The 14765-nt window shown below is 41.8% G+C and overlaps 1 protein-coding gene across 12 annotated transcripts in view; it reads left to right on the forward strand.

Moving 5' to 3' along the window:
* Window positions 1-14765, forward strand: part of GNPTAB (N-acetylglucosamine-1-phosphate transferase subunits alpha and beta) — a 211495-nt gene that overhangs the window by 134020 nt on the left and 62710 nt on the right. For all 12 annotated transcript variants that reach the window (XM_084957374.1, XM_021092669.2, XM_021092666.2 and 9 more), the window contains one exon: window positions 2152-2237. In XM_084957374.1, the coding sequence (XP_084813500.1) occupies window positions 2152-2237 (86 nt within the window). The remainder of the gene's footprint in view (window positions 1-2151; window positions 2238-14765) is intronic.

Here is a 14765-nt window from a genome sequence, read left to right on the forward strand (position 1 = left end):
ATTCCTGCTTCAGGGAAGTCTTTCCTGGTATCTTCCTAGAAGAGTCAGGTGCTCCTTCAGGGCAGCTGTAGCCGGTAATAAACTTGAAGTAGGTCCTTTTAAAGTCAGGTCATTTAGCTTATTTCTTTCTCTTTGTAAATCTAGTACCAGGCACCTTAGACCCAATGCATTTTAAAGTCAGTTGTTTTTAAATCAAGGCACTGAGTGGGAGAATTAATTTGTGATGTTGATGAAACATCCCAGTGAAGTGAGGTTGTAAAGGTAGACAGAGGCCAGATCTTAAAAGGTCTGATGTCATGAATGGAAGGGGACTGTGGTAACTGGGCACTGAGGTCTACCAGACCTGTGTGGTAGCCAGATGTTGTTGTGGTGTGCTACTACCTTCTGGCTAATAAAAGTGGAGGGTCTAGGTGCAGCTTGCAAGAAGGCAGCATGCTGGCTGGAATGAAATCTAAATGACGGGGGTCCCCACAGCCATCTCAGTGTAGCAGGGCTACAGTCTAGGGCCATAGGATAGGACCCTGGAAGAAGCAGGTGGGAAGGAAGGCATTCCAGGAAGGGGAGTAGAATGAAAGGACAGGTAGCAGGGCATGAGCTGGTGAAGGAGACTGAAAAGGAGCCACCAGAATAGTGGAAGGAAGTGGTTCAAGAAGGAGGAACCACTACCAACTGAGTAAGCAACCAGGAAGATGTCATTGGAGGAGGCCTTGGGAGGCAGAAGTGCTGTTGGAGTGGGCTGGAGGGCGAACGGGAGAGCGGGAGATGGCTCTCTAAAGAGCCCTTGAAAAAGACAGAGGAGAGCGATGAGCTGGAGCGGGGTGTGGAGGGACGGGGAGGCTTTCCAGAGATGCCGGAATATGTTTATATGCTGATGGCAGTTCTCCCATTGAGAGGAAGAGAGAAAGGAGGCGAGGTCTCGAGATGAGTTGATGAGATCCAGAGCAAGTGGACAGAGATTGGATGTTTACAGGGAGGACAGATACTTCTCTGTGGTATTAAGGAGTGAAGAAGAAAATGGGGCATGTGTGTGGGTAGGTTGATTCATTTGGGAGGCAGAGATGAGGGGCCTCCTATCGAAAGCTTTCTACTTGCTCTTGAAAGACTGAGCAAGGTCATCCGCTGAAATCTCACAGGTAGTAAGGTCACCATCCCCCATATCTTGTCATTCTCTTCTGTTTTGGCTTGTGTCCTGGGCCGTGAGATGTGTCCCATGTTTTGAATGGATCACATAGCTGCCTTGAGATCCTTCACTGCCTCCATTTCCCTTGGCGTTTATGGCACCTTCAGGACCCAGCTCCCCCTCTCTCCAGACTGCCTGTGCTCCGGCCAAAGCTAGCAGTACAGCTGTCCTCAAACAGCTCCCTTGCTGCCTCTCCACCTTTGAACATGCCCTTCCTCATGTCCTTTTCTCCCTACCCAGGGAACTCTTTCTCCAAGACCCAATTCTCATGACACATCCTTTTCTTTATTTTTATTTATTTATTTATTTATTTATTTATTTATTTATTTTTGTCTTTTTAGGGCTGCACCTGTGGCATATGGAGGTTCCCAGGCTAGGAGCCAAATTGGAGCTGCAGCAGCTGGCTTACACCACAGCCACAGTCACGCCAGATCCGAGCCGCATCTCTAACCTACACCAAGCTCACAGCAACACCATATCCTTAACCCACTGAGCGAGGCCAGGGATTGAACCTTGGTCTTCATGGATGCTGGTCAGATTCGTTTCCACTGAGCCATGATGGGAACCGAACCCACATCCTTTTAAATCCCTTTCATTCCCCACCCCATTCCACAGGCCAGAAACTATAGCTTTTATTTATATATTAACATAACCATTCTTTTGTTGTATCTTGCTCATTTAGATGGAACACAGTGTCTGGTATAGGGCAGGCACTGAGTGAATAGCTGAGTTTTGATTGCTTTATCTGCTGCCTCAGCTGCAGCAGCACCGGATCCTTAACCCACTGCATCGGACCAAAGCCAGGGATTAAACCAGCACCTCCACAGAGATAAGCTGGGTCATTAACCCATTGTGCCACAGCAGGAACTCCCCCTTTAGTAGTTTTTAATGAATTTTTAAAAAATTAAAGTTATATACTCTTTGTATTTGTTGTAAAGAAAACATTGCTTCTTTTTCTTTTTTTTTCCTAGGTGGTTCTGGAATGGAGCCGGGATCAATACCACGTTTTGTTTGATTCTTACAGAGATAATATTGCTGGGAAGTCCTTTCAGAATCGGTAAGAAGAGAGTAAGCTGCTTTAGGCTTAAATGATGAGTCATGAAATCACTCATGCTTTAAATATAACAGTTGAAGGGGTCTTTCCAAGTTGTGGGTGTGCTTTAGCTTGTTTGGGACTTCTCCTGTGTGAAGGAAGCCTGGAATCCACCTCACATTTTGTGGATGCAAAATTCGATTCCCAAGGAGCAATCCTGCTTTACAGTATATTGAATGTTTTAAGTCACGTGATCTTGTTTTGTCCTTGCCCCAGTTCTGTGAAGGAAAAAAAGGTAATTCCATCCCCTATAGGATGAGGAAGCCAGGTAGCTACTCTGCAGCCAGGTTGGAGCCCCAGCCAGTGTTCTTCTATTGACACCTCTGTGTTAACCAGGGTACCTGCGGTGGTATCCACCAGGACGGACCCCCACCCGCCCCTGTGGTCCCCACATCTTGCTGCCTCACTGTAGGGAGAAGATAAGCTCACAGATTGGGTCTTATTCTCTTTAAGACCAAGCTTCTTGATGTAACCACTCATTTATTTGTTTTGTCTTTTTAAGGCTGCGCCCTCGGCATATGGAGGCTCCTAGGCTAGGGGTCCAATCAGAGCTGTAGCTGCCGGCCGACACCACAGCCACAGCAATGAGGGATCCAAGCCAAGTCTGCAACCTACACCATAGCTCATGGCAACGCCAGATCCTTAACCCACTGAGCGAGGCCAGGGATCAAACCTGTGTCCCCACGGATGCCAGTCATATTCATTTCCTCTGAGCCTCCATGGGAAACGCCAACGTGTAGCCACTCTTAAACGCTGCCTTCAACCTTTCTTTTTTCTTTAGAGGTTTTTCCCTCCCTCACAAGATAGACCTCAGAGTGAAAGCCATCTTTTCCAGCATCCTCCTTCCTTTCTTACGGCTAAAATGAATCACAAGGCTCTTTTCAATTTTTGTCTGTAAAACTGTTGCTTATATTGTTTTGGATCCTAAAGTCAGTATTTGTCTGTGGTTGAAGCAATTCAGACAATACAGTAAAATAAAAAGTAAAGCTTCTTTCTGTTCCATGCTCAATTTCCCCTCACCCAGAAGAACAATAGTCAATGAGTTTTTGTTTTGGATTCTTCTGGTGATCGTCCTTTTAACTTTAAAAAACAAATGGAGTTCTTTCCTTTTTGATTTACTCACTTTATGCAGTATCTGATAATGGTGCACAGCTAATCAGTACAGGACAAGGAGCAGGAGGTGACCAGAAACAGATGTGGGGTGGCTATTAGAGGTAGCTAACCTCACAGAAGACCTGGGTCTAAATGTCAGAGGCTATGATGGGACACTTTCCTAGAACCTGGCTGTCCCATTTTCCCTTGAGGATAGGCCCTGTAGTCTTCCTCTGCTTTCTGTGAACCAGAAACTTAAATAGAAGTATAAGCAGTAACTGGCATCGATGGTGCACCTTGATCGCTTTCTAAGCACCTCTAGCCTATGTTGGTAATTCCTTCTGCTTAGAAGCACTTCCTTGTCCCTCCATCTCCTTGTTATGAGTGCCCATGTGGTTTCTATCAAATAAGTAGTTTTTTTTTAAAAAATTGCACTAGGAGTTCCCATTGTAGCTCATTGGTAACAAACCCGACTAGTATCCATGAGGACTCGGGTTCAATCCCTGGCCTTGCTGAGTGAGTTAAGGATTTGGCATTGCCAAAAACTGGTGTAGGTCGCAGATGCAGCTTGGACCCCAAATTGCTGTGGTGTAGGCTGGAAGTTGCAGCTCTGATTCGACCCCTAGCCTAGGAACTGCCATATGCTGTGGGTATGGCCCTAAAAAAAAAAAATTGAATCTGTGAGCCTTACTCTGTTTTAGACACTGAGATCTGACTCTCTGCTGTAAAAAATTTCACAGTCAAGTAGATGAGATGGCTTGTAAGCAAGCAAGTACCTGGAGAAGTAGGGAAACTCTAGATCTTTCTCTTTGGATCTCTCTTTTTCTCTCTCTCTTTTTTAAAACTCAGTGAATTTTATTATAGTTATACAGTCACGATCACAACCCAGTTTTATAACATATTCATCCCAGAACCCCAGCCCATCCCTCCCCACCCCCCAGCCTGTCTCCTTTGTTAACCGTAAGTTTTTCAAAATCTGTGAGTCAGTTTCTGTTCTGAAAATAAGTTCATTGTATCCTTTTTTTAGATTCCACATATAAGTGATAGCATATGACGTGTGTGTCTCACTGTTGAAACTTCATTTAGCATGAGAATTTCCAGGTCCATCCATGTTGTGGCAAGTGCCATTATTTCATTCCTTTTTATGGCTGAGTAATAGTCCATTGTGCATGTGTACCACATCTTCTTTATCCATTCCTCTGTTGATGGACATTTAGATTGTTTCCATGTCTTGGCTATTGTCTGTAGTGCTGCAGTGAACATTGGGGTACATGTATCTTTTTTCTTTCTCTTTCTCTCTCTCTTTTTTTTTTTTTTTTTGGTCTTTACATGTATGTTTTCAAGTCATAGTTTTTTCTGGGTAGATGCCAAGGAGTAGGCTTGCTGGATCTTATGGTGGTTCTAGATTTAGTTTTTTGAGGAATCTCCATATTGTTTTGCATAGTGGTTGCACCAATTTATATTCCTACCAATAGTTTTAAGAGGGTTCCCTTTTCTCTACAACCTCTCCAGCGTTTATTGTTTCTAGGCTTTTTTTTTTTTTTTTGTCTTTTTTAGAGCTGCGCCCATGGCATATGGAGGTTCCCAGGCTAGGGGTCTAATTGGTGCTGCAGCTGCCAGCCTACACCAGAGTCACAGCAACTCAGGATCTTAGGCACATCTTCGACCTATACCACAGCTCACAGCAACACCAGATCCTTAACCCACTGAGCGAGGACAGGGATCAAACCTACAACCTCATGGTTTCTAGTCGGATTCGTTAACCACTGAGCTGTGACAGGAACTCCTCATAGTAGTTTTGATTTGCATTTCTCTAATAATTAGTGACATTGAAATTTTTTTTTTCATGTGATTTTTTTGCCGTCTGTATGTCTTTGGAGAATTTTCTGTTTAGACCCTCTGCCCATTTTTTGGTGAGGTTGTCTGGGTTTTTTTTTTTTTTTTTTTTTTTGTATTGAGCTGCAGCAGGTTTTTATATATTTTGGAGATTTATCCCTTGTCAAGTCTCTTCATTTGCAAATATTTTCTCCAGTTCTGTGGGTTGTCTTTTTGTTTTGCTTAGGGCTTCCTTTGCTGTTCACAAACTTTTAAGTTTAATTAGGTCCCATTTGTTTATTTTTGTTTTTATTGTCATTACTCTAGGAGGTGTAAGATTTGAGATGATAATTGCTGTGGTTTATGTCAGAGAATGTTCGGCCTGTGTTTCCCTTTAAGAGTTTTATACTGTGCAGTTTTTTATATTTATTTAGGTTTTTAATCCATTTTGAGTTTATTTTTGTGTATGGTTTTAGGGTGTGTTCTTGTTTCATTTTTTTACATATAGTTGACAGTTTTCCCAGCACCACTTATTGAAGGGACTGTCTTTTCTCCATTGTATATTCTTGCCTCCTTTGTCATAGTTGAGTTGGCCATAGGTGCATAGGTTTAATTCTGGGCTTTCTATCCTGATCCACTAATCTATATTTCTGTTTTTGTGTCAGTACCATACTGTTTTGATGACTCTAGCTTTGACGTATAGTCTTAAGTCAGGGAGCCCGATTCCTCCAGTTCCGTTTTTCTTTTTCAGGATGGCTTTGGCTCTTCTGGCTCTTTTGTTCTTCCAGACAAATGTTAAAATATTTTCTTCTAGTTCTGTGAAAAATGTCCTTAGTAATTTGGTAGGAATTGCATTGAATCTGTAGATTGCCTTAGGTAGTATAGTCATTTTGACAATATTGATTCTTCCAATCCAAGAGCATGGTAGATCTTTCCATCTGATTGTGTCTTCTTTGATGTCTTTGATTAGCATCTTATAGTTTTCAGAATACAGGTCTTTTATCTCTTTAGGTAGGTTTATTCTTTGGTATTTTATTATTTTTAATGTGATGATAAATGGGATTGTTTCTGTAATTTCTCTTTCTGATCTTTCATTGTTAGTGTATAGAAATGCAGTCAATTTCTCTGCATTACTTTGTATCCTTCAACTTAACCAAATTCACTGATGAGCTCTAACAGTTTTCTGGTAGAGTCTTTAGGATTTTCTAGGTATAGTATCATGTCATCTGCAAACAGTGATAATTTTACTTCTTACTTTCCAATTTGGATTTCTTTCATTTCTTCTCTGCCATGCCTAGGACTTCCAAAACCATGGTGAATAATAGTGGCAAGAGCAGACATCTTTGTCTTATTCCTGATCTTAGCAGGAATTCTTTCAGCTTTTCACCATTGAGAATGATGTTAGCTGTGGGTTTTTCATATATGGCCTTTATTATGTTGAGGTAGGTTCCTTCTGTGCCCACTTTCTGGAGGGTTTTTATCAGAAATGGGTGTTGGATTTTGTCAAAAGCTTTTTCTGCATCTATTGAGAGGACCATATGTTTTTTTGGGTTTTTTTTTTTTTTGCTTTTTAGGGCTGCACCCATGCCATATGGAGGTTCCCAGGCTAGAGATCTAATCAGAGCTACAGCTGCTGGCCTATGCCACAGCCACAGCAATGCCAGATCCTTAACCCACTGAGCGAGGCCAGCGATCAAACCCGCAATCTCGTGGTTCCTAGTTGGATTTGTTTCCGCTATGCCACAATGGGAACTCCAAGAGGATCATATGGTTTTTATTCTTAAGTTTGTTAATGTGGTGTGTCACACTGATTGGTTTGCAGATATTTAAAGATCCTGCATCCCTGAAATAAATCCCACTTGATCATGGTTACCGTCCTTTTAATATATTGCTGGATTCAGTTTGCTAGTATTTTGTTGAGGATTTTTGCATCCATGTTCATCAGTGATACTGGCCTACACTTTTCCCCTTTTTTCTTTGTGGTATCTTTGTCTGGTTTTTGTATCAGGGTGATCATGGCCTCATAGGGTGAATCTGGGAGTGTTTCTTCCTCTCCAGTTTTTGGAATAGTTTCAGAAGGATAGGTGTTAAACATCTTCTCTAAATTTTTGATAGAATTTACCTGTGAAGCCATCTGGTCCTGGACTTTTGTTTGTTGGAAGTTTTTTGTTGTCTTTAGGGCTGCACCCTTGGCATACAAGGTTCCAAGGCTAGGGGTCCAATCAGAGCTGTAGCCGCCAGCCTATGCCAGAGCCACAGCAATACTGGATCTGAACTGCGTCTGCAGCCTACGGATTGGGATCCTTAACCCACTGAGTGAGCCCAGGGATCGAACCCACAACCTCATTCCTAGTCATATTCATTTCTGTTGCACCACGATGGGAACTCCTCCCATGGAAGTTTTTAAATCACAGTTTCAATTTCAATACTTGTGATTGTTCTGTTCATCTTTTCTATTTTGTCTTGGTTTGGTCTTGTACGATTGAACTTTTCTAAGGATTTGTCCATTTCTTCTAGGTTGTTTGTTTTATTGGCATGTTGTTGCTTGTCGTAGTCCCTTATGATCCTTTGTATTTCTGTGCTGTCCATTGTAACTTCATTTTCATTTCTTTTTTTTTTTTTTTTTTTTTTTGTCTTTGGTATTTCTTCCTCCTTTACTTCTGTTTTCTATTTTCTTTTTGTCTTTTTGCCTTTTTCTAGAGCCGCACCTGCGGCATATGGAGGTTCCCAGGCTAGGGGTCGAATCGGAGCTGCAGCCACCAGCCTACACCAGAGCCTCAGCAACACAGGATCCGAACCGTGTCTGCAACCTACACCACGGCTCACAGCAACGCCGGATCTTTAACCCACTGAGCAAGGCCAGGGATCGAACCCACAACCTCATGGTTCCTAGTCGCATTCGTTAACCACTGAGCCAGGACGGGAACTCCCATTTTCATTTCTAATGTTATTGATTTGAGTCCTCTCTCTTTATGTCTTGTTAAGTCTGGCTGAGAGTTTATCAGTTCTATTGATCTTTTGGAAGAACCAGCTTTTAGTTTCATAGATCTTTTCTGTGGTTTCCTTCATTTCTCTTTCATTGATTTCTGCTCTGATCTTTATGATTTGTTTCCGTCTGCTAACTTTGGGTTTTGTCTACTCTTCTTTCTCTAGTTGCTTTAGGCATAAAGTTAGGGTTTTGTTTTGTTTTGTTTTTTGTTTGTTTTTGCTTTTAAGAGCCGCACCCATGACATATGGAGGTTCCCAGGCTAGGGGTTGAATTGGAGCTGTAGCTGCTGACCTGTGCCACCACAGATCTGAGCCGAGTCTGTGACTTACACCACAGCTCACAGCAATGCTGGATCCTTAACCCATTGAGCAAGGCCAGAGCTTGAACCTGTGTCCACATAGATGCTAGTCAGATTTGTTAACTGCTGAGCCATAATGGGAATTTCCTAAAGTTAGGTTGTTTATTTGAAGTTTTTCTTGTTTCCTGAGGTAGACTTGTGTTGCTGTAAACTTCCCTCTTAGAACTGCTTTTGCTGCATCCCATAGGTTTTGGATTGATGTGTCTTTGTTGTCATTTGCTTGTGGGTATTTTTAAATTTCCTCTGATTTCTTTAGTGATCCATTTGTTGTTTGGTCTAAGCATGTTCTTTTTGGTTTTTTTAGGGCCACATCCACAGCATATGGAGGTTCCCAGGCTAAGGGTCGAACCAGAACTGTAGCTGCCGACCCACACCACAGCCACAGCAACTTGAGATCTGAGCCTCGTCTGCGACCTATACCACATCTCACGGCAATGCCAGATCATTATCCCACTGAGCGAGGCCAGGGATTGAACCTACATCCTCATGGATGCTAGTCAGATTCTTTTTCCCCTGAGCAACAACAGGAACTCCTAGTAGCATATTCTTTAGTCTCCACATGTTTGTGTTTTTTGCAGTTTTTTTCCTTGTTTTTGATTTCCAGTTGTATAGTGTTGTGGTTGGAAAAGATGACTTCAGTTTTCTTAAATTTACCAAGCCTTGATTTGTGGCCCAGAATGTGATCTATCCTAGAGAATGTAATGTGTACACTAGAGAAGAATGCATATTCTTCTGCTTTGGATGGAATGTTCTATAAATATCTAGTAAGTCTGTTTGATTTAATACATCATTTAAGACCTGTATATCCTTGTAGATTTTCTTTTTTTTTTTAATTTTAGGACAGCACATGCAGCATATGGAAGTCCCCAGGCTAGGGGTCAAATTGGAGCTGTAGCTACTGGCCTACACCACAGCCACAGCAACACCAGACCCAAGCTGTGTCAGTGACCCACACTGAAGCTCAGGCAACGCTGGGTCCTTAACTCACTAGGAGAGGCCAGGGATGAACCTGCATCCTCATGGATGCTAATCAGATTAGTTTCCTTGTTTCCACTGAGCCACAGCAAGAACTCCTCCTTGTTGATTTTCCCTCTGGATGATCTGGCCATTACTGTAAGTGGGTTGTTAAAGTCACCCACTATTATTATGTTATTGTCAATTTCTCCTTAAGGTTGTTAGCAGTTGCCTTATACTATTGAGATGATCTTATGTTGGCTGCAATATATATTTACAGTTGTTACATCTTCTTCTTGGATTGATATTTGATCATTATGTAAGGTCTTTCTTTGTGTCTTATAATATTCTTTATTTTAAGGTCTGTTTTGTCTGATGAGTATTGCTACTCCAGCTTTCTTTTGATTTCTCTTTGCATGGAATATTTCCTTCCATCCTCACTTTCAGTTTATAATATATATATCACTAGAACTGAAGTGGGTCTCTTGAAGACAGCATATAAGTGTCTTGTTTTTATATCTATTCAGCCAGTCTACTTCTTTTGGTTGGGGCATTTAGTCCATTTACATTTACGGTAATTATTGATACGTATGTTCTTATTGCCTTTTTTTTTTTTTTTTTTGTCTTTTTTAGGGCCATACCTGAGGCATATGGAGGTTCTTAGGCTAGGGGTCAAATTGGAGCTGTAGCTGCCGGCCTACACCAGAGCCATAGCAATGCAGGATCAGAGCTGCGTCTGCAACCTACACCACAGCTCACAGCAGCACCAGATCCTTAACCCACTGAGCAAGCCAGGGATCAAACCCGCGTCCTCATGGATGCTAGTCAGGTTCATTAACCACTGAGCCATGGTGGGAACTCATTGCCATTTTATTAATTGTTTTGGATTTGTTTTGGTTGGTCTTTTTTCTTCCTGTCTTTTGTTCTCTAATTTTGTGATTTGATAATGATCTTTAGTGTTGTGTTTGGATTGCTTTTTCTTATTTGTGTGTGTATCTATTGTAGGTTTTTGGTTTACAGTTACCATAAAGTTTTGACATAGGAGTCTAGATATTTATACAAGATTATTTTAAAGTTGTTGATTTTTTAATTGCAAGCGCTTTTCCAGTATCTTGCATTTGTACTCTCCTCACAATTTCTGGTTTTGATAGCATGTTTGTATGTGGATGATTTCCTACCCTTACTATATCTATGCCTTTCCCAGTGAGCCTTATCATTTGTAATATTTTTGTTTCTAGTCGTAGCCTTTTCTACCTAGAGAATTTCCGTTAGTATTTGTCATAAAGCTGGTTTAGTGGTGCTGAATTCTCTCAGCTTTTGCTTGTCTGAAAAGCTTTTGATTTCTCCTTCAAATCTTAGTGGAAGCCTTGCTGGGTAGAGTAATCTTGTTTGGAGGTTTTTTCCTTTCATCACTTTTAAGTATGTCATGCCACTCCCTGTGGCCTGCAGAGTTTCTGCTGAAAAATCAGCTGATAACCTTATCAGGGTTCCCTTATATGTTACTTGTTTCTTTTCCCTAGCTGCTCTCGTTACTTTCTTTTTGCCTTTAATTTTGGTCAGTTTGATTAACATGTGTCTCGGGGTATTCCTCCTCAGGTTTATTTTATATGGTACTCATCGTACTTCCTGGATTTGAATGACAGATTCCTTTCCCATGTTCGGGATTTTTCAGCTATTATTTCTTAAAGTATTTTCTTTGGCCCTTTTTCTCTCTTCACTCCTACTGGTAGCCCTGTAATACAGTTGTTAGTGTGTGTAATGTTGTCTCAGGATTCTCTCAGACTGTCTTCATTTCTTTTCAGTCTTTTTTCTCTTTTTTTGTTTAGCATTAGTGATTCACACCAGTCTGTCTTACACTTCGTTTACTCGTTCTTCTTCTTCTTTGTCTTTTTAGAGCTGCACCTGGAACACATGTAGGTTCTCAGGCTAGGGGTTGAATCAGAACTGTAGCTGCTGGCCTATGCCACAGCCACAAGAACAGGGATCTGAGCTGTGTCTGTGACCTACACCTCAGCTCACGGCAACACTGGATCCTTAACCCACTGATGGAGGCCAGGGATCAAACCCACATCCTCATAGTTGCCATTTGGGTTCATTAACTGCTGAGCTATGAGGGAAGCTCCACTTATTCGTTCTTCTGCCTCCTGTATTCTGCTTTTGGTTGCTTCTAGTGAATTTTTTTCTTTCTTTCTCTTTTTCTTTTTTTTTTTAGAGAAAGTATCTCTCAATTTATTTTATATTATGGTGGTTTTGAACCAGTCTTTGTAATGAAACATCATCCAAGCAAATGCGTGGTAAGATAATGGAAAATCTCATATCAGAAGGATTATAGTCATCTAGTGCTTTAAATATTTATAATTTACTTTTGTGGCATTGTTTTGGTGAGTGAAAAGGAAATCATTTATTGTTTTACTTATTTTATATATATATATATATATTTTTTTTTTTTTTTTTTTGTCGTTTTGCTATTTCTTGGGCCGCTCCTGCAGCACATGGAGGTTCCTAGGCTAGGGGTCGAATCGGAGCTGTAGCCACTGGCCTATACCAGAGCCACAGCAATGCGGGATCCGAGCCGCGTCTGCAGCCTACACCACAGCTCACAGCAACGCCGGATCGTTAACCCACTGAGCAAGGGCAGGGACCGAACCTACAACCTCATGGTTCCTAGTTGGATTTGTTAACCACTGCGCCACGACGGGAACTCCTACTTATTATATTTTGAATATTGCTTGCTTAATCCTGAAATCTTCCATTTCCTCACTCAGTGTTTCTTTCAATTCATCAATCTTTGCCTCCGGTTTATTTCCCAGATCTTGAATCATCTTATTCTCATCAATCTAAAGTCTTTTTTACGGAGGTTAGTAATCTTCAGATCACTTAGCCTTTTTCTCGGCTTTTTTCTTGTTCCCTTATCTGAGTCATAATTTTCTGCCTTTTCATTTTGTATAGATTTTTGGTGTGGTTTTCTTTTTGCAGACAGTAGGGTTGTAGCCTCTCTTGCTTCTGATGTCTGCCCCCCTTGTGGCTGAAGTTGGTATGGGGGGGTTTGCTTCAGGGTTCCTGATGGGCGGGACTAGTGCCTGCCCATTGCTGGGTGGAGCTGATTCATATCCTTCTGGTGGGTGGGGCTTTGTCTCTGGGTGAGATTAGATTTGTCTCTGTTCCTGGGAGTGGGTGGGTGGGTGTCTTTAGGTAGGCTGTTTGCTGATGGGTGGGACTGTTTCCACCTGGTTTGTTATTTGGCCTGGGGCTTCTCAGCCCTGATGGGTAGGGTCGGATTTTTCCAAAATGGCTACTTTTAGAGGAGTTCACACTGATAATTATTCCCAAGACCTTTGCTTCCAATGTCCTCCCCCGGCAACAAGCCACAGTCACTCCTTATTTTCCCAGGGGATCTTCCAGAAACTGCAGGCAGGTATGACCCATATTCCCATGGAGTCTCTGCTTTGCACTGGGACCCTGTGGACATGAAAGCCTTTGTGCACCTTTCAAGAGTAGAGTCTCCGTTTCCCCAGTCCCGTGGAGCTCCTGCACACAAGCCCCACTGGGCTTCAGTGCCAAATGCTCCAGGGTTTCCTCCTCCCAATGCCAGATCCCCAGGCATGGGAACCTGATGTGTGGCTCAGAATTGTCCCTCCAGTGGGTGAGCCCCTAAGATATAGTTATTTTCCAGTCTGTGGGCTGCCCACCTTGTGGGTATGGGGTTGCTAATATAGCCCCTCCTACTGTCTTGATGTGGCCTCCTCTTTGTCTTCTGAAGTAGGATCTTTTGTGATAGTTGCCAGTATATTTTGTTGAAGGTCTTTCAGTAGTTGGATGTAACTTTGCTGTTTTTATGAGAGGAGGTGAGCTCCAGTCCTTCTCTGCTATCTTAATCCTGTCTCCTATGTTCATACTCTCTTCTGGTCTCTTTAAAATAGCAGTTTCCAAAGACCGTGGGGTTTGTGGGGTTTTGTTTTGTTTTGTTTTGTTTTTGCTCTTTAGGGCCTCAAGCGCATCATATGGCGGTTCCCAGGCCAGGGGTCAAACCAGAGCTGCAGTTGCCAGCCTGTGCCACAGCCACAGCAACACAGGATCCAAGCTGCGTTTGTGATCTGTACCATAGCACATGGCAACACCAGATCCTTAACCCGCTGAGTGAGGCTAGGGATTGAACCTGTATCCTCATGGATACTAGTTGGGTTTGTTACATCTGTGCCACCACGGGAACTCCAGAGCTATTTTTATGACAACACCAAGGTATTATTTGCCCTTTTTACTACACTGACATTTGCACTGATTGTGTAAAAGCAGTGGTAGGTAAAATTGCCACCACCTTAGCACAAGCCAGTGTAATCTCCACCACTGCATATCTACAGAGGGAAGAAAAAATCTGGGTTCACTTAAGAGTTCATCTTGAAGCAGTAAAAATCGTTAATTGGATTGCATCTTGATCCTGTGAGTATACATTTTTTTTTTTAATATTCTGTGTTGCAATAGGAGGCATACCTCAAGCACCTGACTGCATTGTTCCTGTCTTGAGGGCAAGCCCTTGTGTTTGCGTTGCAACCTAAGCTAGCTGTTCTGTTTCATGAAGTACTCTTATTACACAACTCGAGAGATGACAGTGTCATTACTCAGACTTGGTATTATTTGGCAGCTATTTTCTTGACAGTGAACAAAGCAATTCTGTGTTTGAAGAGAAAGAAATAGTAGTATTTGTTTCCAACGATAAAATTTGAGCTTTCAACTGAAAATTAGAATTTTGGAAAATTTGTTTCCACCATCATTAGCCTAATAGCTTCACAATATGTAAAGGCTTCTCTGATTAGATTTGCAACATTATGTCAGAAAATTGCATTTGTTAATATTATGTGAGAAAGTTAAATATGTCGCCATTTGGCAGAGCTGCATAACTCAGTAGGCTTCTATTTTTGAGATAACCAATGTATTCTTCAAGAGTCTTGCCTTAAAAATGCAAGCTCAATCAATGGATTTTAATATAAAAGCACAAAAATTCATTAGTGGTTTCAGATTTCACATTGCAACTAATTTTTAAGAAACTGCCACTTATTTTGGTGTAATATCAAACAAGAAGACCCACCATTATTTGAAAAGGCTATTAAAATTCTTTTCCCCTTTCCAACTACTTATCTGTGTGAGCCTGGGTTTTCTTCCACCAAAACAACATAGGGGAACAGATGGAATACAGAAGATTTGCGATGCTTGCTTGCTTCTACCCAGTCGTTAAAGAGATTTGGAGAAATGTAAATCAATGCCCTTCTTCTCACTAAGTTCTTTTGTT

The sequence above is a fragment of the Sus scrofa genome, chromosome 5, assembly GCF_054392235.1.
Source record: "Sus scrofa isolate SSC_HxYL_T2T_F1_AM1 chromosome 5, Sscrofa_HxYL_maternal_Yorkshire_Landrace_v2.0, whole genome shotgun sequence".
In the NCBI taxonomy this organism is placed as follows: Eukaryota; Metazoa; Chordata; class Mammalia; order Artiodactyla; family Suidae; genus Sus; species Sus scrofa.